Raw genomic sequence first — 27,845 nt, 5'->3', positions numbered from 1 at the left:
TTGTCCGACACTGATGCTGGTCCAGTAATTGAAGCATATGACAGGCCCAGGTGAGTAAAAGAAAAGCCACTTCTGATGCTGAAAGTCATCTCTGCCTTCAGGCGAAGGAACGAACAAGGGTTTACCATATACCATATCAATCATTCCTACTATTTATAGATTGTGGAGCCATCACTGGAATACAAAAACGGCTAAAGTAGGTTACCTGCAGAGAGCAGAGGTGCTATCTGGCATCACACTGAATGAGAAGTACGCCAGCGGTCAAAGTCTGTAGACGTTTTAATAAACATGCATGCTTGTTGATTGTGTTTTGTTTGAAAAGTTTTAAATAACAGGCCTTTATTTAAACAATCAAAGTCAATATTAATGTCATCTAGATTATTGGTTCTCGACTGTGACCGTGTTGTTGTAATTTATCTGGTCACACGTGCACACTCCTACGTTTTTGACTGACATGTTGTTTTGGATATCAGATGACATGAACAAAAAAGCCTGTCGGTCAACAGGCTACTGTGTCATCGGGCTCATTTCAAGTCTGCCCATTCAGGGCTAACGCTGGGCTAACAGGCACGTTCAAGTGCTAACGCTATCTATCATCTCCACTTCACCCCCCCAGAGAATGAACTCCCAGTATATGAGGCTATTCCAGCTAATGGAAAATTCATTAGCTAACTCTTTCAGCAAGAGAGCAGCTAATGTTCGCCAGGCTAAGTTTAAACGACGACGCCAATTACGGCGCGGCTAACACTGCTGATCTCTGCTGTGCTTTCCTCAGTTGTAATTATATCGAAATAATTGCGACCCGAGTTTTCTTCTAAGTAGAAAAGTATCCAACAGAGATGTTTAACAAGATGTGCTGGAAAGCAGTGCCCTGTGGTGTAATTGACGCAAACGATAAAAACAAAGAAGATAAACAATACATGCCATGTACATTATACATGCACAAACTCATTTGCTGTAGAGTCGGATGCACAACTGCATGTTTTTACATTTTAAGGAGATGGCGGACATATCTTCTAGATCTTATATTCATATTACTCCCCAGACAAAATGCTGCTATAAATGTAGTCAACGTAGAAATAAGCCTACACCATGTGCTAATATATTTAGCTAATTTGATGCGAATACGGTTGCTTTTGTCTGTCCCGCTAAAATCCATTGATGACAACACGGATTTGTTTGGAACTACGGAGTGCTTCAAGAATCACGTGAACACACAGAAGCGAGATCGAGTGTCGTAACTCTGTATTTCAAGGGCTCTAGACCAACATTTGAGAGAGGTGGCACTGATGCCATCAAGTTATTCAGTTGGTGGCACCAGCCCTTCATTAGGTAGCACCAGATTCATGGGGTGAGGTGAGAAATAATTAATCATTAAATTTTCATTCCAATGTGTTTATAACATTAATAAATCAATTAGAAATGAATACAAATCAGTGTATTTGATGAACATTATAAACAGATATCTTTATTATGCTGCTATTATGTTTCCAAACTGTTTGTTTGCGAAAAGGACTACCTTTACAAGGATTTTTGTTAATATGTGAATTTTGAGAATGCATAAGAATGCATGAAAGAGAACTCCGTTTAGTATTTTGTGCTTTGACTCCCTGAGCTCGTGCATATCTCAAAAAACCCACGAGACCTGAAGGCTTTTAGTGATTACTCTTCATGAAAGCTGCATTGATAAACGTTTAGTTTTTATCAGAAGCGACTCACAAATAAATAGGATTTAACGTGATGTATAACGTTAACATTTGTATGCTTTGCAGTATTGTTAGAGAGCTTTATATAGTGCTTAAAGTTTATACATATGTTTCCTGCATTAGCTTCACATGCATACTATACGCTCGACACATTTAGTTATCTCTGCTGTTTCTTCCTTAGCCTGGGAAATTCTTGTGTTCTTTCAGTTTCACTCGTTTGCCCTGTCGGTCCTTCCGCTTCATCATAGCATGTGCAGTGTTGCCAACTATGTTCAATGGAATGTAGCTAAAGCCTGCACGAAAAGTCGCTGTATGTCGTCAGATGACATTATTTGTGAGTCGCTACTGATAAAAGCCAAACGTGTATCAATGCAGCTTTCATGAAGAGTAATCACTAAAAGCCTTCAGGTCTCTTGGGTTGTTTGAGATATGCACGAGCTCAGGGAGTCAAAGCACAAAATACTAAACTGAGTTCTCACAGATTCTTACTCTGAAACGGACATATAAACACAAAATTACGTTAAATTCACACACTAACAAAAATCCTTGTAAAGGTAGTCCTTTACTCGAACAAACAGTTTGGAAGCATAACGTGTGTGTTACAGTATAGTGCGCTAGCTCTTAAAGGGGCAGCAGCATAATAAAGATATGTTCATTAAATATACTGATTTGTATTCATTTCTAGTTGATTTATTAATGTATTAAACACATTTGAATGAAGATTTAATGATATACTCATTTGTATATCAGTGATGTCCTCGCATAGTATCAGGCAAGCTAAGCGCTTCAGGTCTGCTTCATATCTCTACTCTCTGTCGTATATAGGATTATATTAAACAATACACCCAAATGCACAATAAATGGGTTCTTAATTACTTATTTTTCTGTTTCTTTTGGCAGACAACAAAAACTGGCAGTTGCACCGTTACGACGATCAAGAAAAACTTGTCGCCTTTGCAGTTAAAATGCGACCATTTGTTGCAGTCTAGAGCCCGGATTTCAACGGCTCTGCAGTTATAATGCTACTGTGACTCTTAAAGGGACAGTTCACCCAAAAATAAATAAATATTTATTCATCCTCCTCGCATTTTCTAAAAGCTGAATTACTTTCTTTTATATGTAGAACACAAAAGAAGAAATTTTGAGAAATGTATTAGTGATTTTGTGTCCATTCAATGAAAGTCAATGGGGTCCATTGATGTTTGGTTACCAACATTCTTCAAATGATCTTCTTTTGTGTTCTGCAACAGAAAGAAAGTCATATAGGATTGAAATGACATAAGGGTGAGTAAAATATTTTGTAAATTAATATGAAAAAATTAATTTAAAATTGATTCAAATAGTATGCCTTTTTACAAAATGTGTAAAATGTGTAATTTTTTTCACTTAAGAACAAGCATGATGAAAGTAAATTTGTTACCTGACTTAATACCCTTAATATTAAGGTAAAAGGTAATACCCTTAATACCCTTTAGGTAAAAGGCCCCTCGGATGTTATTCAGGCTACACTACAGCACTTTTCTAAACACCTGCAGTACCGTTTTAAATTGTTTTGCATAAGTGAAGAGGAATGGATTTGTTGTGATGGATGTGCAGAGTGGGTCCATGTTGAATGCATCTGTCACACACGAGAGATTCAATTGTGAAATACACTTCAACTTTAATTGTATGTGGGCTGTTCAGTTTCAACCGTTACAAAACACTCAGAATATTATCAAATGCATAAGTGATTCAGATGAACTGGAAATGGTATCACCTTTGGTTAAAATGAATGTGAGCTCAAGTTCTGTTCACACAAATTGCATCGCTCCATTATTGGATTGGAAATGGTTGCTCCTGACGGGACACATTCATCTCAACACTCATTCCAACCATAAAGGGATACTTGTTAAAAAAGACTGATGTCCTCCTTATATTGTACATCTTAATGGAGAATACACAAGAAAGATACAGCGCTGGCCCAGATCTATTACAATGATTGTTAAATTTACATGTCCCGTGCGAGCGAAGCCTTCCAGTAAACCACGTACCCATGATTTACAAAATACACTCCAACAATTCATATAACCATCATTCAATTTTCACTGTGATGGGATGTAATGAGAAATCTGCCAAAATCAAAATAGATTCAGGAAAAAATTGTACCACAAATCTCGAAAATGAAACTCGTATGTAGCCAATCGTGCTTGTTCCCAATCTGTTTGACACAAGCTGTGTGATGGGTGTTAGCCTTTCAGATGAACCAGCTCTCTATTCTATCCCAGATCCTGTTGTTAAACCGTTTCCCATCAATAAATCACATTAAGTGAGTTCTGCCGTCAATAAAACATTAAGGCGAAAGGTCGCCAGCTCCTGTTTGCTTGTACAAATATATTCACGCTGACAAAAAGAACATTTTGTTTCTTCTCATTTATGAGCGCATGTAAAAGTTAATGCTGTCCCCTGATATGCTCTGCTTTAGAAAACAATGATTTTATAGATCACACAAACAAGACGGCTATGAACTCTTCATACTGCATATTAGTTTCTTTTGTTGCTTTGGAAGCAAACAACGCTAGCAGATGCTTTCAGATGAGACGGATGTTTGTATTAGAGACATTATTAAACATTTTCTCTACGCCTAAATGAAACGGCAAAGCACAATATTTGGCGGCTCAATATGTTTTTTTTTAATTCTAATTGCATTCCAATTAATTGAGAGTTTTAGAGTGTTAAGTGACACAAGTTAGCTTCACTGATGTCAGATTATATTGATGATTTTTTATGATGATGATTTTTTAAGTAATGTACAGTACCATTTTCATCATCGTCAAATAAACCTTTACAATAAGTATTGCACATAAAGTAGTGGCCAAAAGAGATGTGTGTTTATTTCAACATAATGATTACTAAAGATCTTTTATGCATGTTGCACACATTTTAATGCATACTCGAATAAAACCCATCTTCCCTGATGCAATGTAGTTTGCTCTTTTACCAATTGTAGCGAGGAAGGCGTGACGGGAGCTGCGGGGCGGGGTAGGTGGCGTGAGTGATAGTGGAAAACAGCTGTGCGCGCACCGGTCCCGCATCTCCCACGGAGGAGTTCGGGAGTATAGAAGGACGAATCATCAGGACTGCCGGCGAGTGAGGACCGGGCCCGGACATGTCTAGTTTGTATTTATGTTCTTGTGACCAACAGTCGACCGTGAGGTGGCTGCCGGCATTTTACATCCGTGTTTTTGTTTGTTTATTTTATTAAAACTTTATTTTAATGTTCGCCGCTTCCCGCCTCCTTCCTTTTATTACACCAATCATTTTTAGTCAGTTTAATTTTTATTATGTACCATAATCTGAATATTTAGATTTGTACTCAAACCTATAGGGTCATAAAAAGCAAATATTGTTCAAATATCCCCTTTGGACCTCATTTTTGGTACCAATGTGGCCATCAAGTGTCTTAAAGGGATAGTTCACCCAAAAGTGAAAATTCTGTCATCACCCTCGGGTTGATCCAGACCTGTATACATTTCTTTGTTCTGCTGAACACAAAGTAATATATTTTGAAGAATTTCAGTAACAAACAGATCTAAACCCCCATCGACTTCTACAGTATTTATTTTCCCAACTGAGTAAGTAAATGGGGGATGAGATCTGTTTGGTTTCTGACATTCTTCCAAATATCTTCCGTTTTTGTTCATAAGAAGAAATAAAGGTATACAGATTTGGAACAACCTGAGGGTGAATAAACGATGACAGAATTTTCATTTTTGGGTGAGCTATCCTTTAAAGACATTCTGTCCTTATACTGTGGCTTATCTACGCAATTTTATTTTTTCTTGTTTTTTCATCTGGCAACTTGACACTAAGAGCTGCATTATATTGTATTAATACACCACCTCACCTGAAACTACCAAATACAGATCCACTTCATCTTCGTCTGTAAGGTCTAATGACAGTGGCCTGTCAATGATACAGTATCTCCATATTCATAGCGTCATCATTTATTCATTCTTTGCTGCTGAGCTTAATCTGTACACAGAGGCCATTTATCATCACCATAAACAGCTCTGAGCACATCTAACACATTTTCATTGTATTCAAGCAATGGCTGGATCATATCATGTTCAAAACATTAAGTATGTTGCAATATTACACCAAGATCTTTACACTGAATTAATATTTAAAATACCCTTTACTTACACCACATGTGGATTTGTATTACAAATTAATCCTCACATAGTAATCTACTTCTTTCTAATATGATACTTTTATGAAGTGCAATGGTTTTGTATTTCTGCATCATGATGTTTTAATGGTAGGCCTATATGGAAACACAAATCCATTATAAAAAAAGTGCAATTATGCCTCTCGCACTTTAGGATGATGCATGAATACTATTATGTGAATTATATTTATTTACTGGTTAACCTACTTAAATGATAATCTATAATAAGCAAAACTATGAAGTTCAGTTGATGGTTTTATTGCCTCCTACTGGATGAAAGAAGTATAATAATACAAGGATGCTTAAAACTAAATTTCAAAAGATCTTTACACATCGCACACTTTTTAAAATATTACATTACAAGTTTGGAACAACATGATGGCGAGTTTACGATTACAGAATTGTCTTTTTGAGTAACAAATAAGATATTGTAATTCTTTCACACTACATATATAAAAACCTTTCAAAAGTTTAAGGTCACTTTCTCACTTGTTAACATTTATCCACATTTTAGATCAATGTCTTGAAATAATATAAATGTAACTAAGAATTATGTTGTGACCTAAACAATTTTCAAACAATATTCAAAGAGTTTCTTATTCTGGGCTCTGTGGGTCTTTTCTTCATTATTCAGTCCAAGTCGTGCATTACAAAAACATTTTGATAAATATAATTTTAGCCTCATAATGAAATAAACACACTAATGTTTGCATTATATTTTTTCGACGTAAATAATTTAGTCGATTTAAGGACACACCTTCAGAAGGTTTACAGTCAGTGCAGTCTACTCATACAGAGACTTTGTCAAGATAAAACATATGGATATAGTTCCCTCTAGTGGTCAAAGTGGTACATGAATAGGAGACCACCCGTAATTTAAAAACTTCTTTAAAAACTTTACTCCCAAATGAAAATATGTATTTTCCAGAAAATAAGAAAGAAGATGCAATGTTTGCAGATCTTGAATACTGCAAGTTCAAATTCATATTTAAAAAACAAAATCCTTATGTTCTTACATGTATTTTAGGATCAGTTCAATAATGAATATATGATGGAATAAGCCTGGTTTTTACCACAGTTTTTCTGTGTCGTGTCATCCTGTCAGTTTTTCACATTGCTGTTGACATTTTTTCTTTTTTATTCAACAGACATTGACTGAAAAGGCCTCAATAAATCTAGAAATGCTGATTAAAGACTTAACTGGAATGGTTCCACGGCTGTATCTTCATGTTTTATCTTACAATGTTCCTTAAGAAACATTTAATGTCACTGACATCTCTTTTAAAAAAACATTTCACAAAGCATTTTATATAACAATCTTATTTTATGGTATCAGCTCATTACTGGTTGTCAATCTCTTCCGTTGACATTTACATTTCACCTGACAAACACATTGAATACAAGCATCTCCGAGTCTGCTTATTTCCAGGTATACATCACTTTTAAAGAGTTACTATTACAATGTCCTTAAAATTTCATGCAAAATTTAATTCAGTGTGTAATGTCGCTGTGTGTGAATGAGAGCAGTCTAACAAGTTGTAAAGCCGAAAGTGAACGAATAACAAATTGAAAAAAAGATTTGACTCTGAATCACACAAATGAGTCATCTGTCATTCTAGTTTCAGTTCTGGGTCAGATTTGCGTCACTCGGTGTGATGCCTGTCTACGTTCCATCCATTTGCGAAACAGCAGACTAGACCATCTGACCAATCAGATCAGAGTAGACTGATAGAAAGGAGGGGATTAGACAGATGAATCGCTGAATGAACCCTTTAAGAGTGAGTGAAGAAGTAAGATGATAATAATGGCCTATTATTAGAACATGTGTTTTTCACCTTGTATGTATGTAAACGTGTTGTTTGACACTCCATAAACCAAAGTAGGACCATAAATAAAATCACAAAATATTTACTCTAAGTCTGCACCAGACTACATTACCTTTTGATACCGGCTACTTGAATTAATGACATACTATTCATGAATGAAATAATAGGTTAATGGCTTCCCCTCAACCCATTACAAACGTCCATTAGTATGAATAGAGAGCAAGTGTCCAGCTGCACTACGGCTGCCTTTATTTCAGCATCAAATGAGGTAGCGTCATAAAAGCACTGGTGCAATATTGCAGATATATAATATCCTGAAGACAAGTTTAATACCACCTTTAGTAATGCAGCTTCCTGCTATTAACAAGGTTTCACTTAAATCCATCTGGAAGGTTATGCTTTTGAATGCGATTATATAGTCAAAGCAGATTACGCTGCTCTGAGACAGGCCAGCGTTGAGCCGGCCAAATAAACCCATTGAGCTTTTCTATTCAGCGGGGCTGGACACAGACGGCAACACCTGACAGTGAAGGGCCCAGCTGTTTCCTGAACATATGTGAATACAGCACAGAGCATCTCCCATTATGCACGTCTTCTGAATAGAGACACAAATATATACACGCATAAAAGATTTAAATTACCACCCCAATGTTTCAGTTCATTCCTTTATCAGTCTGAAAAAAATAAAGGTGCTTAAAAGGTTCTTTACAGGAATGCCGTAGAAGATACATTTCTGGTTCCACAAAGAACCATTCAGTCAAAGGTTCTGTAAAGAACCATCTCTTACTTTCTCACTTTTATAATCTGAATCCTTTTTTAAAACACAATGGTTCTTGGTGAATGGTTCGAATGTTAAAGGCTCTTGATGGAACCATGTAGACAAAAAAGGTTCTGCTATGTCATGGTGAAGAGCCTTCATTTTTATGAGTGTTGACCCAGCACTGGGTTGAAAATAACTCTGCATTTCAACACACAAGAAAGAATCTCTTAATCATCTCAAATCTGTGCTCAGATTTACCAAGATATTAAAGTCTTCCATCCTAAATCAGAGATTTAACATGATCTGAGCTATGCTATCCGCATTAATTCTCTGTACTTATACTGTCACGTTTATATGATCCGATTCTTATTTATCCTAAGGAATTTTAGGAAAAAATGTTTGCGACCACGTATGTACTTACAGCTGACGAATATTTTTTTAACTAAACCATTTTTAGTTTTTCTGAATTTACCATTTATAGGTATGTGTTTAGGTAAAACGTTTTCATTCTGTGAACTACTGACAATGTCCCAAATTTAAAAAAAATATATTGTTTCTATTTGCATTTATTTGCAGAAAATGAAAACAGGAGAAACAGGTCAAAATAACAAAAAACATGCTCTGTATTTTTTCAGACCTCAATTGCAAAGAAAACAAGTTCATGTTCACTCTTAAGAAATACAACAGTAATACTGTACGTGTATTTAGGAAAAGTTTAGGAAAAAATGTTTTTTATGGGATAACCTTGATTTGTATCACAGTTTTTGTGTGTCTTGTCATGCTGTCAGTCTTTCACATTGCTAAGATGACTTTACGTCACTCCTGAGGTTTGATTTGTTTAAATTCAACAGACACTTTGATGGCCACAATGCATCTAGAAATGCTGATCGAATGAAAATTTGGAATGCTCTGGCATGCTTTTTCCACGGCTGTTAATGAGTCTTCTGAGCTATTCATTTACTTCTGCAAAACAAATAGTAGCTTGTTACAATACCCACAAGTCCTGTCTTTAATCCTTTAACAAAATTACAAGTACATTGACGACTCTAAACCTGATCAATATCCGTTTCACAATAATGCAATGACTTATTACAGCTGTCACTCCACAAGACACCATAAACTCTGATGAACTTGAAACACTGAATGCAACATCAATCCAGCACAGTGTCGTAAAATGATCAATATCACATCAGCATTACCACTCTGAGGTCACTATCCATGTATATTACACCTCAAGATGTCAAGTATACTGAATCCAAAGAGCAGAGCATGAAAGAATGTTCAAAAGCAGACGATCTCAAACTGTCTTTAAGATGAACCACATTAAAGGAAAACTGATGACAAAAAACTCAAACACGAGTCAATCTTTAGTAGTAGTATGAAATCTAAAGAACAGAAATAGCTCCAAGTGTCACTTTCTAAAAACAAGATCACCTGTGATTGCTTTGCCAGCGTACAATAAAATCACACATTCGCCTCATCCTCATTTGTAGAATTATTGATAGACAACAATTTTGTTTCATTCTTTGAACTACTAACAATATTTCTCAAGCAAACAGGTTCATATTCACTTTTAAGCAATACAACAGAAATGATTGTTGAACTTTAAATACATGTACAAATATTAATTTGTGATGATCTGGATTTTTATCACAGTTTTCATGCATCTTGTCATGCTGTCAGTGTTTCACATTGCTGTTGGATGACTTTGTCAATTCTGACGTTTGGTTTTATTAAAATTCAACAGACACTGAACTGGAACGACCACAATACATCTAGAAATGATGATTTAAATGAATATTTGGAATTGTCTTTCCATTTCGTAATCATCCTTTGACATCTTCAAACTGTTCAAGAAACTGTTGACCCAAATATAAAAACATAGGTCAAATGGACCCCATTCAAGACTTGTATAATGCTTTTGGGTCCTTTTCTGAGAATAGAAAGGACCCACATAATAAAACATCTCCCAATGTGCTTCATACGAGAAAGAAAGTCTAACAGGTTCGGAACCACACGCATGAGTTAACAATGACAGATTTTACATTTCCGGGTATACTATTACATTAATACTTAGACTCCCACAAAAAAGGGGCTTTAAAATAATTCCCACGTGTTTACCTATTCTGCTCGGGGAAGCCCAGGAGATGATCCGTCTGACCAGACAGCAGTTGAGCAGCACTTTCCTGGAAAGGCCGTGGTCCCTGTGCAAGTGATCTTCCTTCCAATGAGTCTCCTTGACCGGTGTGGACATGGTCACGCTAATCCCGAACCTGGTGTTAAAATGATGCCACTTTACTGTCAATCTTACCCTGTTTTTACTTTCCCAGAACGCATTGCACGCCGAGTCAGGAATAATGTAGACATACTTCTCCCTTAATGTTATATAATGTACAGTAACTGATCAAAAGTTTTTTTAATGTAGTCAGTTTCTCAAAGATCGAACGCCATTGCAATCTAAGCTCATCCCTAACATATCAAATTAAGAAGCTAATGTTGTTTTTCATACAGAGTTCTGAGGGTTCGAATGACACCTCATAGTACATTGAACTACAGAAACTAGTGAACAACGAAGGATTTGTCCAACGCACAAAACTAAAGCAAAATGCCATATTACAGGAACTACTTTCGTAAGAAGAAAAAAAGCGACAGACTTTTGAACTCTCACTTCCAAGTATCCTTACCTCGTGAGCTTAAGAGAGATGCTGAACCTTCCCCCGTTCCACGGCAACACAAAGATGCTCAGGTTTCACACTACCCAAAGCTTTCTCTTATTTCGAGTGAGGAAAGAAAGGAGGGGACGATGAGAGATACGCCCGGTGATCAGACAGTCTGCTGGTGGGCTCTTCCCCTTTATCCGCCCCTCTCTCACTAAGGGACAAGGCTAGCAAGGCATCATCAGCATCTGCACCTGAGAGCGGCCAATCAGAGAGCAGCGCCTATCATTCATGTTAATGATGGACATATCGGTCGCTCAAAGGACCGGAGGTTGTACTAACTGAAGTGTGCTTTTCCATCATCCCTGTCCAGAAACACAAAAATATTCTCGATACTCACACAGTCTTGTCCTTCACACGTGTGCACGCGACAGCGTTGGATCACAGATCCCCCCGCTGCTCTGTTGCCATATTTAGCATCATTCAGACCCCCCTACACTCCCATAAAATCACTCAGCATGCTGCACTTACACGAATCAACAGGGCCGACTTTACCGAGAGCGCACGCTGTACGCACCTGATTCAGTCAGGAGGATGGATTGAATTTCAGCTTTTATAAAATAACGATTGCATTTACAAGCAGGGCAATTTACCATTTAGGTCAACCTTTTGGTTTAAAGGGACAGTTTGCTTATACAGTATGTAAAACTAGCACAACTGGTGGAGTGTTACGCATGCAAGGTTGTGGGTTCGAATTCCAGGAAACACAAATATGCGTGAAGTCCCTTTGGATAAAAAGTCAAATGCGTCCATTCGAAAATGACTTTGTGTTCATTTCGAACCAGCTTGAAAGTTCGTCCTCTGAGCAACATGACCCGAACTCTCACAACGAGCTTCTCACATTCACAGGTGCATTAGAAAGATTGATCTATTAGCCTACGGAGAGAAATCCGGCAAGACAAAGCATTCAGAGCTTTGGAGCATCACAACAGCATTATCTTTTTCTCGCTGTGCCGTTTCTATTTCGGCTCGTGTGAATGCTGAATAATCACACAGATTACTAACAACAAATACATAATGAGAACACAATTCAGACAGACGGGAAGTCTGCATTTCTGAAATACTGCATGGAAAATACACCATTTATGACATTTCGAGATTGACGGAAAAATTAAAATGCATGGAACGGATGCAGCACTTTAGATAGAAACCTATATTGAATTCAAGATGAAATAAACCCTTTTCATGAGAGATCAATAGAGAGCACACAACCATATATGTGCAGTTACAAACCAAGAAAAACTGGAGTGAATTTCTAGTCTTTTCTATAAATGCATTTTAAAAGTGAGTTCAAGCAAGCACATAAAATCATCGTTTTTCTTCTTCTTTTTTTTAAAACAAAGTATTTAAACGATTACTGGTTTATATAAGGGGCAATTTAAGTTCTTGGAATGTGGAAACATTAGTATGAAATACACCCTGCAGTTTTTTCAATCAGGATGTGGGTCATTTATCAACGTTTTTTTGCGACTACACAAAACCATATTGAAGTTTGTGTCGGAACACGTATATACGGTACGTGTAGGGTATACTGTATACGTACATTTACACATACATATATGTATATGTTTGATAAACAAAATAATTTTCTACGTCTCTGTAATGATTATTCATCTAGTATGTGTCATTTTTGACATTTACTGTTTTACAAGAAACACGCATACTGTACAGCCAAAGAAAAAATTAAGAGACCATTTCAAAATTATTTTTCAATTATTATCAGAATTTCCTATTAAAAAGTGTTTCTGTGGGTAAAGTGATCAGGTCTGTTTCACTCTGTGAACTACTAACAATATTTCTCACATATTTCAAATAAAATATAGTTTTTATTTGAATTTATTGGAAGAAAATGAAAACTACAATATATATTTAGGAAAAGTTTAAAATATTTTTTATTTGATAACCTTGATTTTTATCACAGTTTTCTAGTCATGCTGTCAGCGTTTCAAATTGCTGTTGGATGACTTTTTCACCTCTGGGGTTTGGTTTTATTGACACTGGAATGGCCTTCATTTATTCTGTGGCTATATATATATATATATAATATAAAACATACACTATCGTTCAAAAGTGTAGGGTCGCTTCAGATAGAATAAAGAATAGATAAAATAAAGGCGTGAAATGGGAGGATTGTGGGGGAAGAAGAATTTCAAGGGGGGGTTTCACTTAAAAATGCACAGGATGGATGGATGGAACTAAAGAGAGAACTTTTGTCCTGCAAAGCTGCAAAAAAGTATTTAGCTGAATCTGTGGTATTGTTGAGTAAAATGTTATACGCAGTGCTATGTGAATGAGTCTGAGGTCCTACTCTCTATTGTTCAGGACAGGAGCACATGAATGTCTGACAGGTGCTGTATAAACCTACTGTAAGACCTCAGCAGTGTCAGCTGACTGCATCCACAGAGACCATTCTTAAGTAACCTAACCTTATAAAACAGCAGTAGGCTACATAGTGCATAGACTCACGGGCATATGCAGTCAAATCATCTCTGGACTTTACTCAGTAAAGTCATTCTGTTAAAGCCAAACGCCTTAATGTGCCGCTAAAGCTTCATCTGGTTTGTTTGTAATTAAGTTCACGGCTTTGTACTTTCATGGTCGAATAGACAGAGGGAGATTAACTTTGTGTAAATGATCTGATACAGTGCACGAAGTGGGCCGGTACTAACCGGTAAAGAGCAATTCTGTGTCATGAACCGGGAATGCGTGTCCTGTGCTTTTGAAAATAAAGGTGAGTTGTATCCACAAAACCTTTCTGTGTATTGTATTGGTAAAAGTTCAGATTATAGACCACTGTGGAAAACGCGAACAACGCTGGTCCAGAAGAACTTTCTTGTTCATCTTCCTGAGCAAACGTTTGAAAAAAATAGACCGTTTACATCCGAAACCAAAATGTTAAACAAATATCCATAAGATTTAATTATTCATGTAAGATTAAATAACAAACAAAAAACCAGAAGTGCTTCTGGACCAGTGTTTACATCTTGTGAAGTGGTCTAAGTGGTATTGAGATAAGAAAGAAGGGGCTCTGACTGGACGGTTCATTGGGCAACCAATTGTTCTTTTAAAGACATCTCTAAGAACTCTTTTTGGCACATTAATTTTTAGGAGTGTGCTGGCAGCTCTTGTTATGCCTGTGAAATTGTAGCCTATTCTGGCCATGAACTGGCTATTCAGATAAAAGGGGGCCATCTGACATATTAAAACACAAATTTAATTGTTTGAACATTCAATTCGATGTACAGACCATTTTCTCTTTGGCATTAGGGTTGTCAGTAAATGAATTTATCTCATTATTTACATTTACATTATATTTACATTTATGCATTTGGCAGACGCTTTTATCCAAAGCGACTTACATTGCATTGTCCTATACATTTTTTTCTAAATACGTGCAATCCCCTGGGATTGAACCCACAACCTTGCGTTATTATGCTCTTAACACTAAGCTACAGGAAAGCTAAAACATTTGAAAACATTATATTAATAATAATGGTTAAAATAGGAGAAAGAAGATATATTAGGTACATTATTATTATATTGATAAATAATATTTTAAAATAGGTTTACACTACAATATTTGTAGATGTGTAATGGCACAAGCAAACGCTGGCAGACATGTAGTTTTGTAGTTCAGCCACTAGATGTCACTATTGTAAACCACTATAATCTGAGCCTTCGTGTATATACACCTCTCTGACACCCAACTTCTGCTTCAGATTGTGATACTTCTGATAAAAGTATCAGCCTCTAAATTAAATCTTTATGGGACTTCTTTATTTCCTCTTGTGTGCCAAAAAGCTGTCCTTATAATGTAATGTATAAAAAAACATACATGATCATTTAAATAAAAGACCATCAATTGTTTATAATAAATCTTCTTTTGTGTTCATTTACTTTGAGAAAATATGATGCTACTGTTTATATTATATTGAAAAAGCATATTTTCTGGTGGTTTAAACACTTTGTTACTCTGCTGTGCCGTCTCATTACTCATTTACAATGAAACCACTTCATTCACCACTCATGCTATTTACATAAACAATAATCTTGTGGATTGTTGCCAGACAGAAAAAAAATACACATAAAAATCAATCATGCTCTAATATATGCAGAAGATAAGAGAGTTGCATCAGAATTTGATGTGCGACTGCCCTGTTTACAGGCCTGTCTTTAGATTCTGTCATAGCTTAGATCACTTAAGATGAATTAAATTATCTTGGTGTGATGGTGAAGACAAGATATGAATGTATGAAAACTTGTAGGAAATGGGCATCCCGTGATCAGTAAGGATCAATAATACTGAGCATTGGGGTCAACGGGCCATTAAAGCAGGAGCGCAGACTTTTTTCTTGGAGGTGGGGGTTAGTTTCGCAATATACAATTTATACAAAATACACAATATATTTGATCACAATATGCATTACTATATACTAATTATTAAAATCAGGCATACATATAAGAAGGCTTATGTAATTCCCAAAACTTTGCGGCCGTTGGTCTTTTTATTTTATTTTTAATTCTTAATGTATTAGCCTATATATAGCACAGAAACCGCACAACAATCCTTTACAATTTCTAAAAATGCTGTCAATCATATTCATCGAGATCTCTAGCACCCAGAATCAGGCGTAATTATAATTTACGCAAGGAATACAAAAGCTCCGACATGGAGTTGATAAATATAGTGGAAAGATATAGAGAGAGAGAAAATGACCCCTCAAAAAAGTAGAAGCTTCGTCTTCCCGAATGCGTAAAAATGTAAAAGACCATGACCATAAACAAACTTAATATAAATTATTGTACATAATTAATTCACGAAACTTACCATATCCATTGCAAGAATTAAACACATTTGTCATCAATCATTTTTACTCAAATAAAAATATCTGAGGGACCCCCTTAGTCTATTTTTTACTTCGGAGGATCCCTAATGCCTTATGGGGGTCCCTGATCCCCCCAGTCCCCCTTCCATTCCAGCAATGGTACATTAGCCAGTGACCCGCCCCCTTTTAGCTGCCTCAATTGTGCCAGTTGCAGCGGTAACCATAGTGATTAAATGCCATCGTCTATATGACTGAAAAAAATGGACTGAGAGACGTTTTTTGGCAAGTTTCTTATGCCTGTTGACTTTTCCCAGATGTGGCAGTTTAGTTTTATTAATTGTTTGTAAAGCTAGTCTCGCACTTACCAAACAGTAAAACGTGGAGAGCAATAAGGTGAGAGGATAGAGGCAAATTATTAAATGTTTAAATATACAAGACAAATAACAGTTTGATCATGGATTGCTAGTGTTGATCAGGTAGGCCTTTGTTCATTGTTGTTTATCCATGATTTTAAATAAGAATCCTCCAATGGCTTTGTAGTGCAAACCATTATCCCAAATTAAGCCAAGTAAGTTCTTGAGCACTAGTTAAAATCCAAATTACGCAAAAAAACAAACTGATTCATTTGCTGAGAGCTTCCCCCCCAGTTAACAAAAATCAAATCTGCGTCCCTGCATTAAAGTGTAGCTGCACGTTTTTGGAGCATTTTAATTTGCTTCAATGCCTTTATAGTTAGACCTCACGTGATTTTTTGAGATGCACGGTGATAATAAAAGAAAATCAAAGTAGCGATACGAAAGTCCTTTTATTCAGTATGTGAATGCTGAAGAAAGCGCCCTTGTCAAAGCTTCACTAGCACGCGACACACCTGAGTAAGCAAAGAGACCGTGAATCTGTGGCATAAACAAGCCTGGGGGGTGAATCTAAACATGAAAGCGTGTCCATTTTCCTTTTGGCCCCAAGCGGTCATAAACGAACGCCTTCTGTTCGGTCTTCCCAGTGAGTTTATTTCTGACTCGAGCTCGCGCCTGGCCTCGATCCGACGGCAGGCGGGCATCCTGGCAGCTGCTTAGCGCTCAAGCTCCCGACGGGAAAAACACAAATTGGCTTCGCGGCAAACAAAACCTGGTGGATAAAGCTCAAGAGACCGCTGGGAAGTGCTCGTGGCAATGAATCCATGACTTTCCAAGGATTTTGAAGAAGATGAATATATTCATGCTTGAAACCTCAATGTTGAGAATTTTAAGATTTTGAGGAATTCCTTATTTTTTCTCGCGAGATTTGATGGGAGTTGTCAGTTGTGTTTCATTATAATATATCAACGTTGTCTCAGATGTTTCTCCCGAAGTTGCTTGGGTAAAAAGAAATCTATACAATTCAGACAATTGAGGACAAAGCTATAAAATTAATGCGTTGCTTCAATATTCTGTTTTTTAACAAATTAGTTGATAAATCCCGGCAAAAGGCTGGGCTGTTAGTTCCAATAGAATCCACCACATACCTATATCATACCTACACCACATACCTACATACCTATAGACAGTTTTCATTAAAACCAGTGCAATTCACATTATAACCCTTACAGTAGATCCATCACATTATATTATGTTTTGGGCAGGGTTCTATTGTTTTATGGTTGTTTTTCTTTGCAATTACAGTGTGTGCACACTTTCTGAAATCTCTTTTAAAAGACAGGTGGAGACAGGTGAGATTTGTGGGTCTTTTTCTCAGGATAAATACCTGAGACACAGGGGCAAATGTTTCCAATTGCTCTCTATTCCATCACGCAGTCCTGGAGAAATTTCCTGTAGGATAGCTTTCCTGTAGCTCAGTGGTAAGAGCTAACAACGCAAGGTTGTGGGTTCGATCCCAGGGGATTGCAAATACCTATGTAATATGTATAGGATAAAGCATTGCAAGTCGCTTTGAATAAAAGCGTCTGCCAAATGCCTAAAATGTAAAATGTAAATTATATATGCAGTTAAGTTATAATAACGTGCATACAAAAGCTTCTTTTTTTCTAACCTATAATCCACATTAAGTTAAATGAGAAATAAAGATAACAATGGAGTTGTACACACCTATCTTCTACTGCAGTGGCACTCAGCAGGACTCCAAACATCGATCTGGATTTCAGACATATCGCAGCCAACTTCTAAAGCAGAACTCCACCATATGACAGATTCAGAGTAAAGTCTATTCATCATCACTACAGATTACTGCACTGGAGAAGAGCCAGCCGGCAGAGTATGATCCCTATGTAGTCATCATCTCATCATCTCATCTCAAAACTTTGTGCTGCTCTTTTCTAATAACAACAGAATGGAGGTAACAAGTATAAATTATTGTCCTCTGTAAAAACACAACCAAAGAAGAAAAGAAAACAATCAGCCAACTAAAGTACTCATTTAAAACCATTGTAAATCATATCTGAAGTCATGCCTAGACAGCATACTTGTCAAATTGCTTACTCAATAATGCATTAAAATGTTTATTAAAAATCATCTTTTCATTGTTTTGTATAATATATTATTATTAAGCACATTTCAAGGCACTCTGGGTGGGATTACTCTATATAGTAAAGTTAACAATTATTTGCTGAATTATTACAGCTGTCCAAAACTACAATATGCATGAACCCAATTAGTAGTTTTCATTGCAAAACAGATAGCGAGAACTTGTAAGTAATTTTTCATGTTGGCAATTTCTTTTTTTAAATAATGACTTGTAAAAACAAAAAATCTTCAAGACTTTTAAAAGATTACAAAGTTCACCTGGCAAACTCGTAGTGCCACCCACTGTTTCTACAACACAAAACTGCAGAGACGTAAAAAATTAGGACATAAGGAGAAGGATTAAAAAAAAGAGGATAAAAATAACGTTGAACAAAAAGCATCTTTAAAAGACGAAACCTGCTACAACTGCCAGGAATCAACTTGTGCAGTTATGCAGATCGTCGCTGTCCTGTTGAAGCCTCGTATGTCCAAGTTTTTCAGGAAATGGAAAAAAACTTTTCAATACTGTGCTGTCAAAGTTGACAAGCACTATTTAACACATTTTATTGGTTGGATATTTGCAAAACCCAGTGATAAACATAAAGGCTGACTAATAATAATGATTTATGCCAAATAAAAATTAAGAAAAATGGATCCACAAGGTTTCAGGAGGACTGCAGTGATATGTAAGAGAACATAAAAACCGCAATGACTCGAGGACATTAGGTTAAGAGACCTTTGGCTCTTCCACATTACCGGTGGTTAAAAATATCATTAGTGATGTTATAGTAAACACATTTATGGAGCACGCATGTATGTGGAAAAGGCTACTGGACCTTCAGAAAAAAAAATCACGCTCAAGTTTTTTAAGCAACAGCATTTGGAAATTGTGCTCATTATACTTCATCTAACTTTTAAGGATTTTAAATATTCAACACTTCTTCACGCTGCAAAAATCGCACTCTTCTATATGTAAATGCGTACTAAAAGGTTAGCAGTCAGCAAAGCAGCAGCGATCCATTTTCTCATGAGTGGCCAGAGTTTCCAAAGCGTGGGTTTGAGAATTAAGTAAATCGCAAAGTAAAACTGTCACCCACATAATGCTGGCACGCTCCCCGCTGCTTATCTGTCACAATCTGTTTGTTCCCTCTCATGACCAACGAGAAAACTTTCTCATGGTCTGTTCTTTACAAACATCTCATTTTTTTAACGGATTAATTCACATTAATAAAGACTGTCATTATTTACCTACTTTCTTGTCGTGCCACATCTCTATGCAACAATTGTTAACACTTTAAAAGGAAGTCAAATACATAAGTTAATGCGTTAGGTAACATAAACTAATACAGATTTGGATTTTAAATGCATTAGTAATATAGAAATTTGCATTGACTAAGTTTAATGCTGTTGTAGAAGAAGTATTTTTCATTGTTAGTTTATGTTTAACTAACTAATGTTAACAAATGCATCCTTACTGTTTAATGTTACACAATAATCGAGCTGTGGAATGCAAAATGAAAAATGTTAGCCTGTTTGATTCCGTCTTCTGAAGCCATAAAATACACCTTGTATACAAGAACATTTTTCAAACAGGCTTGCACAAAATGAGGGTCAGTAAAGCTGTAAAAAATATCTTTCAAGTTCCTAAAGAGTCATTCCTTTAGTTTAAATGAAAAGTCTCTCATCATTTACTCACCCTCTTGATATTTCAAACCTCTATGACTTTCTTTCTTCCGCAGAAGACAAAAGAAGATATTTTGAAGAATGCTGTTAACAGCCCCCCATTCACTTGCATTGGTTCCAATAGAAGTGAATGGGGGGCTGTGCGGTTCTGTTACCAACATTTTTCAAGATTTCTTTTTTCGTGTTCTGCAGAAGAAAGCACGTCATGCAGGTTTGAAATGACAAGAGGGCGTGTAAACGATGAGAGAATTTTCATTTTGAAGGTGAACTACTCTAATGCTTGCATCAGCAATTTCAGCATCCCTTTTCGCAATATAAATCTGCAATGACCGTACAATTTTCAGTTCTAGAAGTTTAAATGGCATTATCCTTGAAAGCAGAACATTGCTCTAACAGTGATAAACCCATCTGAATGCAGGATTAGGAAGTGTGAATGTTAAGATTCATATACGAGAGCACAGGGCATTTATGTAATTACAAATTCAAGCTTGTAAGACTTTTGCCATCATCGCCTTGTAGAGAATGCAAATGATTCACATAAACCTCGGCTATAACATTTGAGGGTCTATACCAATTCCGCCCCATGAATCATTTATTTGCAGATAAGATATGTTTATGTAGTGTGGGGACTCATTCCATTTTTGTTTCCTTCAATTTAAACAAGCTTTAGGTAATTAATCAATTTATAGAGAACAACATGGACACTTAGCAGGGAATAAAACTGACTAATGCACAACAAACCATTAGTGCACATTAAAGTCCTGTTATTGCACGGAAAAGCATCACTTTGCATCTCAACAACTGTTTTGTTCATTATTACTGCGAAGGCAACCGTTACCCTTGCAAGATTATTATCTTCAATGCTATCTACAATAATGACAACTTGAAAATTTCTCCAGTGATGAACAAAACATGTACTGGAGGTTAACCTTTCATCAGCAGGATCATTTCATTCATACACGCAGCAAACATTTTAAGGGATAGGTCACCCCAAAATGACAAATTCTGTCATCCTTTGATTTACTTGCCCTCTTGTCGTTTTGAACTGTATGACTTTCTTTATTCTGCAAAACACAAAGAAGATATTTTGAAATATGGTGGTCAAAGAAAACCCATTGTCCCCATTGACTTCTATTGGAGACAAAACCAATGCGAGTCAATGGAGACCAACGTTTATCCCAACGTTTAACCAACATCTTTCAAAATATATTATTTTCTGTTCTGCAAAAAAGAAGGAATCCATACAGGTTTGAAATGACAAGAGGGTGAGTAAATTATGACAGAATTATGATTTTGGGGCAAACTACCCCTTTAAAGAGAGAAGCAAACCTAGATTGCCGTCAGTTATATTTTAATTTGTGATATTCACTGACAACAATTAAATCCAACCCTCATGTACAGGCATGTATTTGAGTCAGCTGTAGACCTCTATTACTTTAAATGAGGGGTTTGAGTGTAGGTGTTTTGATATGTCTTAGGTATTTCTATAAGGATAAAGTCTCCATCCTATTGCGCAATAACATTCTACTTCTCCTGGACTCATCTGTATAATAAAATATCACAGATCATAACCTTGATTAATATTTCATTATACAGACTAGTTGTCACTCAGGGATGTTGCCGTACGGGCTTCGACAGCATTGTTGTGTGAAGTTTGTTTTCTGACAATACACAACAAGTATCTACAATGACGCACAGTGAGTTTCTGATAAAGACATTTGACTTTTTGCAAAATGCAATGAAGCTACACTTGAAATTTAGCTTATAATGTGATAAAAAGTCCACAACACGTTTTTTGAAAAAGTTTGAACAGACAATTTGTTCTGTTAGAAACCTTCCCATTTACTGAGGTGAAAAGTCTTTGTTTATTTGTAATAACATAAATATTTCATAGGCCTACTAGATTCTATGAATCATAATAAACTCAAAATGTACTTTACAAAATGCATCATACCCTTTAATACTTGAATTATAAAAGCTTAAGGTAAAGGTGGTGGCGTAGACCTTTTCTGAATAGAGGTCAAGATGTCTGCAGTCATTTCTCCAAGCAGGGATGCCACTCGTGCATTTTATTCAAATAAAACTAGGCGCATTCATAACACAATAAAGCTAAACGGAGACTTTACGAACTCTTTTCAAAAGTGGGATGTATACTTATATATTTAACAATACCATTCCTTTTGCAAGATTATGGAATAAAACACAAACACTGGTCGAAGTAAGTTGAAGTCAAACGGATCTGGTTTTTGGTAAAACTCAAATTCAAAGAACGGCAAAAGTACAAACACGACCTTCAGATTGAGATGATCAGAGAAACATCGGGTAAACTCACATGCAAGACATAACCACGAATTTACATGCATGAGAAAATGTCAAGGTGCGCACTGAACTTCACCAAATCCAACGCAAACGAGAACGCATGCACCTTTGATCCTACCACTCGACGAGCTCGATGTGTCCACTCGGGCAGAGTTGCTGTCCAGTTTCTTCTCCATCGTGACAGTGATCTTCCTTGTGTAGGACAGCTGTTGTAAAGTGGATTCTGACTGTTGCGCTTCTGCGCTCCTCAGCTTCACCTGCTGCTGCCTGATGCAGGCGCGGACGCGCGTGGGCGTTTCGGCGCGCTCCCGCGCCTCAATGCTGGCTTCAAGCGCCAGGTTACCAAAACGTAGTCCAATACAATAAGGCGAAAAAAGTATTTGGAAACTTTAGCCACATGTGTGCATGCATGAATGCCATCGGATAACTAAAATAAAGACTTCCTTTCGAGAAGGCTGCACTGTTCAACATTTAAATAAATAGGTTAGTATACAGTACATTTATTGTTAAACTTAATCAAACATGTGCATGGTTAATGTGATCGACTACATTTAGTATTTGCTATGTAACACTTATAATGTAGTATTAGTAATGGTATTGAATTGTTAAGCCGTATAGTCATGTACATTTACTTCCTTCAACTTTATATGGAATGCTTAAAACACTTTATGAATTTGACCACAATTTACTACAAGTGCACTGCAGTGATTTTTCACTGTAATTCAATTATTTTCATCTAGAAAAATTATTCCAACAATTCCATAAAAACAACACTGAATATAGGATCTAGATTTTGGTGAGCTCTCATTCGAATTTTGTTAAAATTCATATAAAAATGTGTACATCTTGTAATGTACAGTACATGTCTTGTTTAGGTTAAAGAGTTTACAGGTCTTCATTTCTATTGTCTATACGGTTAATGTCGACACAATTTTGAGAGTTATGAATGACTCAATTACAGTACGAGTAATGTGAAACAAGATTATTTCTTAGAGGGAGTTAATTAAATTGAAATACATTGCTGACAATGCAATCATTTAAAGCAGCCAACACTGGACTACAGCCATGTTTGTGTGATCTTGAAGGGGAAATGACATCATACATCAAATGAACACGATCATGGGACCAAGGGCAAAAATATAGCTTTCCTGTAGCTCAGTGGTAAGAGCGTTTTGGGTTCGATCCCTGGGGATTGCAAATACCTATGTATAAATATATAGGATAACGCAATGTAAGTTGCTTTGGATAAAAGCGTCTGCTTAATGCATATAGCAAATCATATTACAATACATTTCGTTTTTTCTAACAAAATCTCTGGCATCATTTGTTGCAGATGCAATCTTTGATCATTTAATGCAATAGAATTCAGTGAGAGACACTTGTACACTACATTCTTTTCTTTGACGTACAGTAAAGCATCTCTTTTCAGTTTGAGACTTTCTCCTCAGACCTGACAGTGTTGACAATGTGCATGGTGCCGCCACAGTAGAGCTTGATATCTTATTTCATAGAGAACCGGGCAGGGTGTATAAAAAGACTGCTGAGAATTCAACAGATGAATTTGCATTTCTTTTCTGTATGTTGCCTGTCAGCTTTTTTGATTGCAGATGACGGACTCATATTTACTCAGAATATAGTTACTCTAATTATGTCACATATGTGTGGATGTTGTGCTTCAACATTCACGCAACAGCTTCTAACTATAGTTTTACATTGCAAATTGTACACAACAAAGTCAATATAAAAGAGCTTTTAGTTAAACAGCGCAGCACCATCACAGCTTCCAGGCAGATTCTTGTAACGATAATTAAGATCATAAATTCCCACAGGCATTCAGCATGAAACATCCATTTGGCAGATGCTGTTATCTAAAGCAACATGAATTACATTCATTTATCTGTCTGTTATTCCCTAGGAATCAAACCCACAGCCTCTGCTTTCTAATGCAACCATCTACACAGGAACATAACAAACGCTGTTAATACCGAAGTTTGGTGAAAGACTTGATGAACACGTAGGAGGAAACAACGCACAAGTGAAATTTAAGGAGCCATAAGCAAACTTTAGCAAGCTTCCAGAGAAAGATTTGCTTCCATTTGCCGCTCCAACCCACATTTCACTACAGTGGGTGAGACACTGTATAGCCGGGAGACTAAGATAATGTGTGAGCTATGAAGTGTGATGAGCTTATATAACTTAGAGGTTCACTTTTGTCCCCGTCGAAAAGAAGCGCAAGCAGAATGTGAGTTAGTGACATTGAGAAAACTCACGACAATATGAATGTTGTGAAAGGGATTATGAGAGGCTTAACATCCTTCTATTATTAGCTTATTTGTGTTTGCTCATCTCGCTGGGCTTGTCACTATATCTATGGCAACAAAAATAATATTTAAACCTGAAAACAAAAAAGGCAATAAAGAAAAGAACGCAGATGATTTTACACATTTGCCATTTTACACATTTTTACCAACACTTTATTAAAGGGACAGTTCATCCAAAGATGAAAATACTGTCATTATTTATTCACACTCAAGTTGTTGCAAATCTGTTTGAATTGTATTGTTCTGCTGAACACAAAGAATGATATTCTGTCTGCACGTTTTGGTATTATTACGAATTGTTCTGGTATATTGTAATTTTTAAAATAATAATACACTTTAATTTTATCATAAATACTTTATAGATTCTGACAATCCAATTGCAATAATACCATGTATCTTTATCCATCCATCCATTTTCTACCGCTTATCCGAACTACCTCGGGTCACGGGGAGCCTGCGCCTATCTCAGGAGTCATCGGGCATCAAGGCAGGATACACCCTGGATGGAGTGCCAACCCATCGCAGGGCACACACACTCACTCATTCCATGTATCTTTATACCGTATATAATCTTTTATTTTTCCCCTATTATTTTTTATGTTGATGTATGTAAAGCTGCTTTGCAACAATGAAAATTGTAAAAAGCGCTTTATAAATAAAACAATAAATAAAAATATTTGTATACCAAACTGTTTTGGAGAACTATTGACTATTATAGTAGGAAAGTCACTAGAAAAACTACTATTGTAGTCAATGATGCCCAACAACAAAATTCTTTAAACATCCTGTGTAGTTTTTCACTTTTTGACAATAGTGAAAGCTACATCAAATCATCCAACAAAGATCAGTTATGGCAATTTACCCACAATCCTCTGCCAGAACATCTAGGAGATTTATAGTCATAAAGGCCAACAAGAGGTGCATCAGTCAACCCCAACAAAACCTTTTGGTGACGCCTTTCTGTGTGGAGTTTGCATGAGAATTACTAACCTGATAGATGGTCTTTTTTGGAAATGACCAAGTGCGTTGACCACATTGAGCTTTTGAGCCTCGTGTGGGTTAAAATGGAAATATATTTTGAGAAATCTCTCCGTGGTAAAAGTCAATGTTGGTCAATATTGTTTGGTTACCAACGTTCTTCGAAATATCTTATTTTGTGTTCTGCAGAAGAAAGAAAGCCATGCGGGTTTGGAATGATATACATGATAACAAACGAATTATCTTTTTTAGGGTGAACCATCCCTTTAAATCTTATTCTACCTCCAACTGTCTCTTAGAGGAAAAACCCAGTCAGTAAATTACCTAATAAAAATGATAACAACCGTCTGACAGGATAACTTCAACCACTCCTCTTACTCATCACCAACTACAAAATAATGCCAAAACAGCCATCTGTGCAGTTTGAGATGCAAAACTCAAAAAAACCAACAAGACGTTTTCGTCTTGAACTTGTCTGATATATTATCTTCTGTATGTAATGGATCAAAAACAACGCACATAAAAATAACTTTAAAGGTCATTTTAACGGTCATAGGTGATACGATCACAGCACGGTCCATTTAATTCCCAAAGAAACAAACTAGACTAGACAGCACAATAGCTAGAGGGCTGTGTCATGTTACCGATAAGAAACATCAGGAGTTGGGTTGCCATATATTAATATATACAGCTTTCCTTATCGCAGATCAGATGCATCTGTCTAACCTCAATCACTCTGTCATAAGACAAATGATCACATGTGGTACGAGTTCCCCAAATCAATTCCAACCGGTATGTATATGTCTGTACACCTGCGATCTCAATCCTTTTCCACAATGCTCAAGTTATATCTTCTTGAATCAAGACCTCTATAATAACAGTCACAGTTTCCTGGAATTATCGTCCTTGACCTCTGGACCACCATGAAGCGGGTTATGGTGTTTTGATTGAGGAGTTGTGTGAGAAAACATGGTATCACTACCCTCATCATTTATTTATTTCAAATCCATTAATTTCCCATATCTAATGCATGATCCAGATCCAAGATCACTGCTTCGTTACGGTTTAATAAGGAGCAATGAGATTGACAGCGCAAATGTGTAGTTCCGTTTCATCCCGTGATCTTAAACTGTGTCACGATATCACCGCAAATATGATTCCAAGCATATTCAAGGCAAGGCTGATTATATAGAATATATATATATATTATAGATTTCTCTTTTATGACTGATTGGTAAACTGAAGGTAAGACATTTAGGCACAGATGGTGTAACTTCACGGAAGATATCAATCTTTAGGTCTGAAGGGGGTCTCAAAGCCGCTGCCAGATGCTTTTGAAAAAGGCACACTTGCCAAAACTCAAAACACCACTCTTATATTTGCTATGATATGTGATGCATTTGTACTAGAACAGCTTTGCCAGCAAGTTTAATGAGTTTATATACACCATTTAATACACACACAAACAAATGACCAAAATTGGTAAAAAAAAAGTAACCATCCTTTGCCTATAGATTACAGATCTACACATGGCCATTTTCTAAACCCACTTAAAAGTGACCGTTCACCTAGAAACAAAAACTCTTTCATTGTCCTCTTGCCTTCATGTCATTTCAAACCTGTTTTACTCTATATGCTCTGCAAAACGTAAAAAGTTATTTTGAAGAATGCTGGTAACCCAACAACAATTGACTTTGATTGAATGGACACAAAACCACTGAGACACTGAGTAATATTCAGGTTTTGAATGACATGATGGGATTTTTTTCAGTTTTAGGGACTAGGCAAAACAATACAGGTCTTGTAACATTTACTAGTGTTAAGGTCCAGTGTGAAGTTTAGCGGCATCTAGTGGTGAGGTTGCGAATTGCAACCAACGGCTCACTCAACCCCTCCCCCTAAAAATTCGAAGCACTACGGTGCCTGATACGGAAAAAGATGTCATCACGTTTTGCTTCTTTGACAAAAGGAGATCATGTATTTACGAAACATGCTTTGTAGAGCAGC

At 36.5% G+C, this 27,845-nt stretch overlaps 1 protein-coding gene across 3 annotated transcripts in view; it reads right to left on the bottom strand.

Moving 5' to 3' along the window:
* Positions 1 to 22,817, bottom strand: part of kcnip4a (potassium voltage-gated channel interacting protein 4a) — a 144,060-nt gene extending 121,243 nt beyond the window's left edge. The window contains exon 1 of one of the 3 annotated variants that reach the window (XM_056761313.1): positions 22,646 to 22,817. In XM_056761313.1, coding sequence (XP_056617291.1) covers positions 22,646 to 22,715 — 70 coding nt within the window. In that variant the 5' untranslated portion in view covers positions 22,716 to 22,817. Of the gene's footprint in view, positions 1 to 10,620; positions 10,769 to 22,645 lie in introns of those variants that run through there. The other 2 variants (XM_056761462.1, XM_056761177.1) reach the window with 2 other exon arrangements.
* Between the last annotated feature and the right edge of the window lie 5,028 nt (positions 22,818 to 27,845).

This window comes from Triplophysa dalaica, chromosome 1, assembly GCF_015846415.1.
Source record: "Triplophysa dalaica isolate WHDGS20190420 chromosome 1, ASM1584641v1, whole genome shotgun sequence".
NCBI classification, from domain to species: Eukaryota; Metazoa; Chordata; class Actinopteri; order Cypriniformes; family Nemacheilidae; genus Triplophysa; species Triplophysa dalaica.
This window is presented reverse-complemented; position numbering and strand designations above follow the sequence as displayed.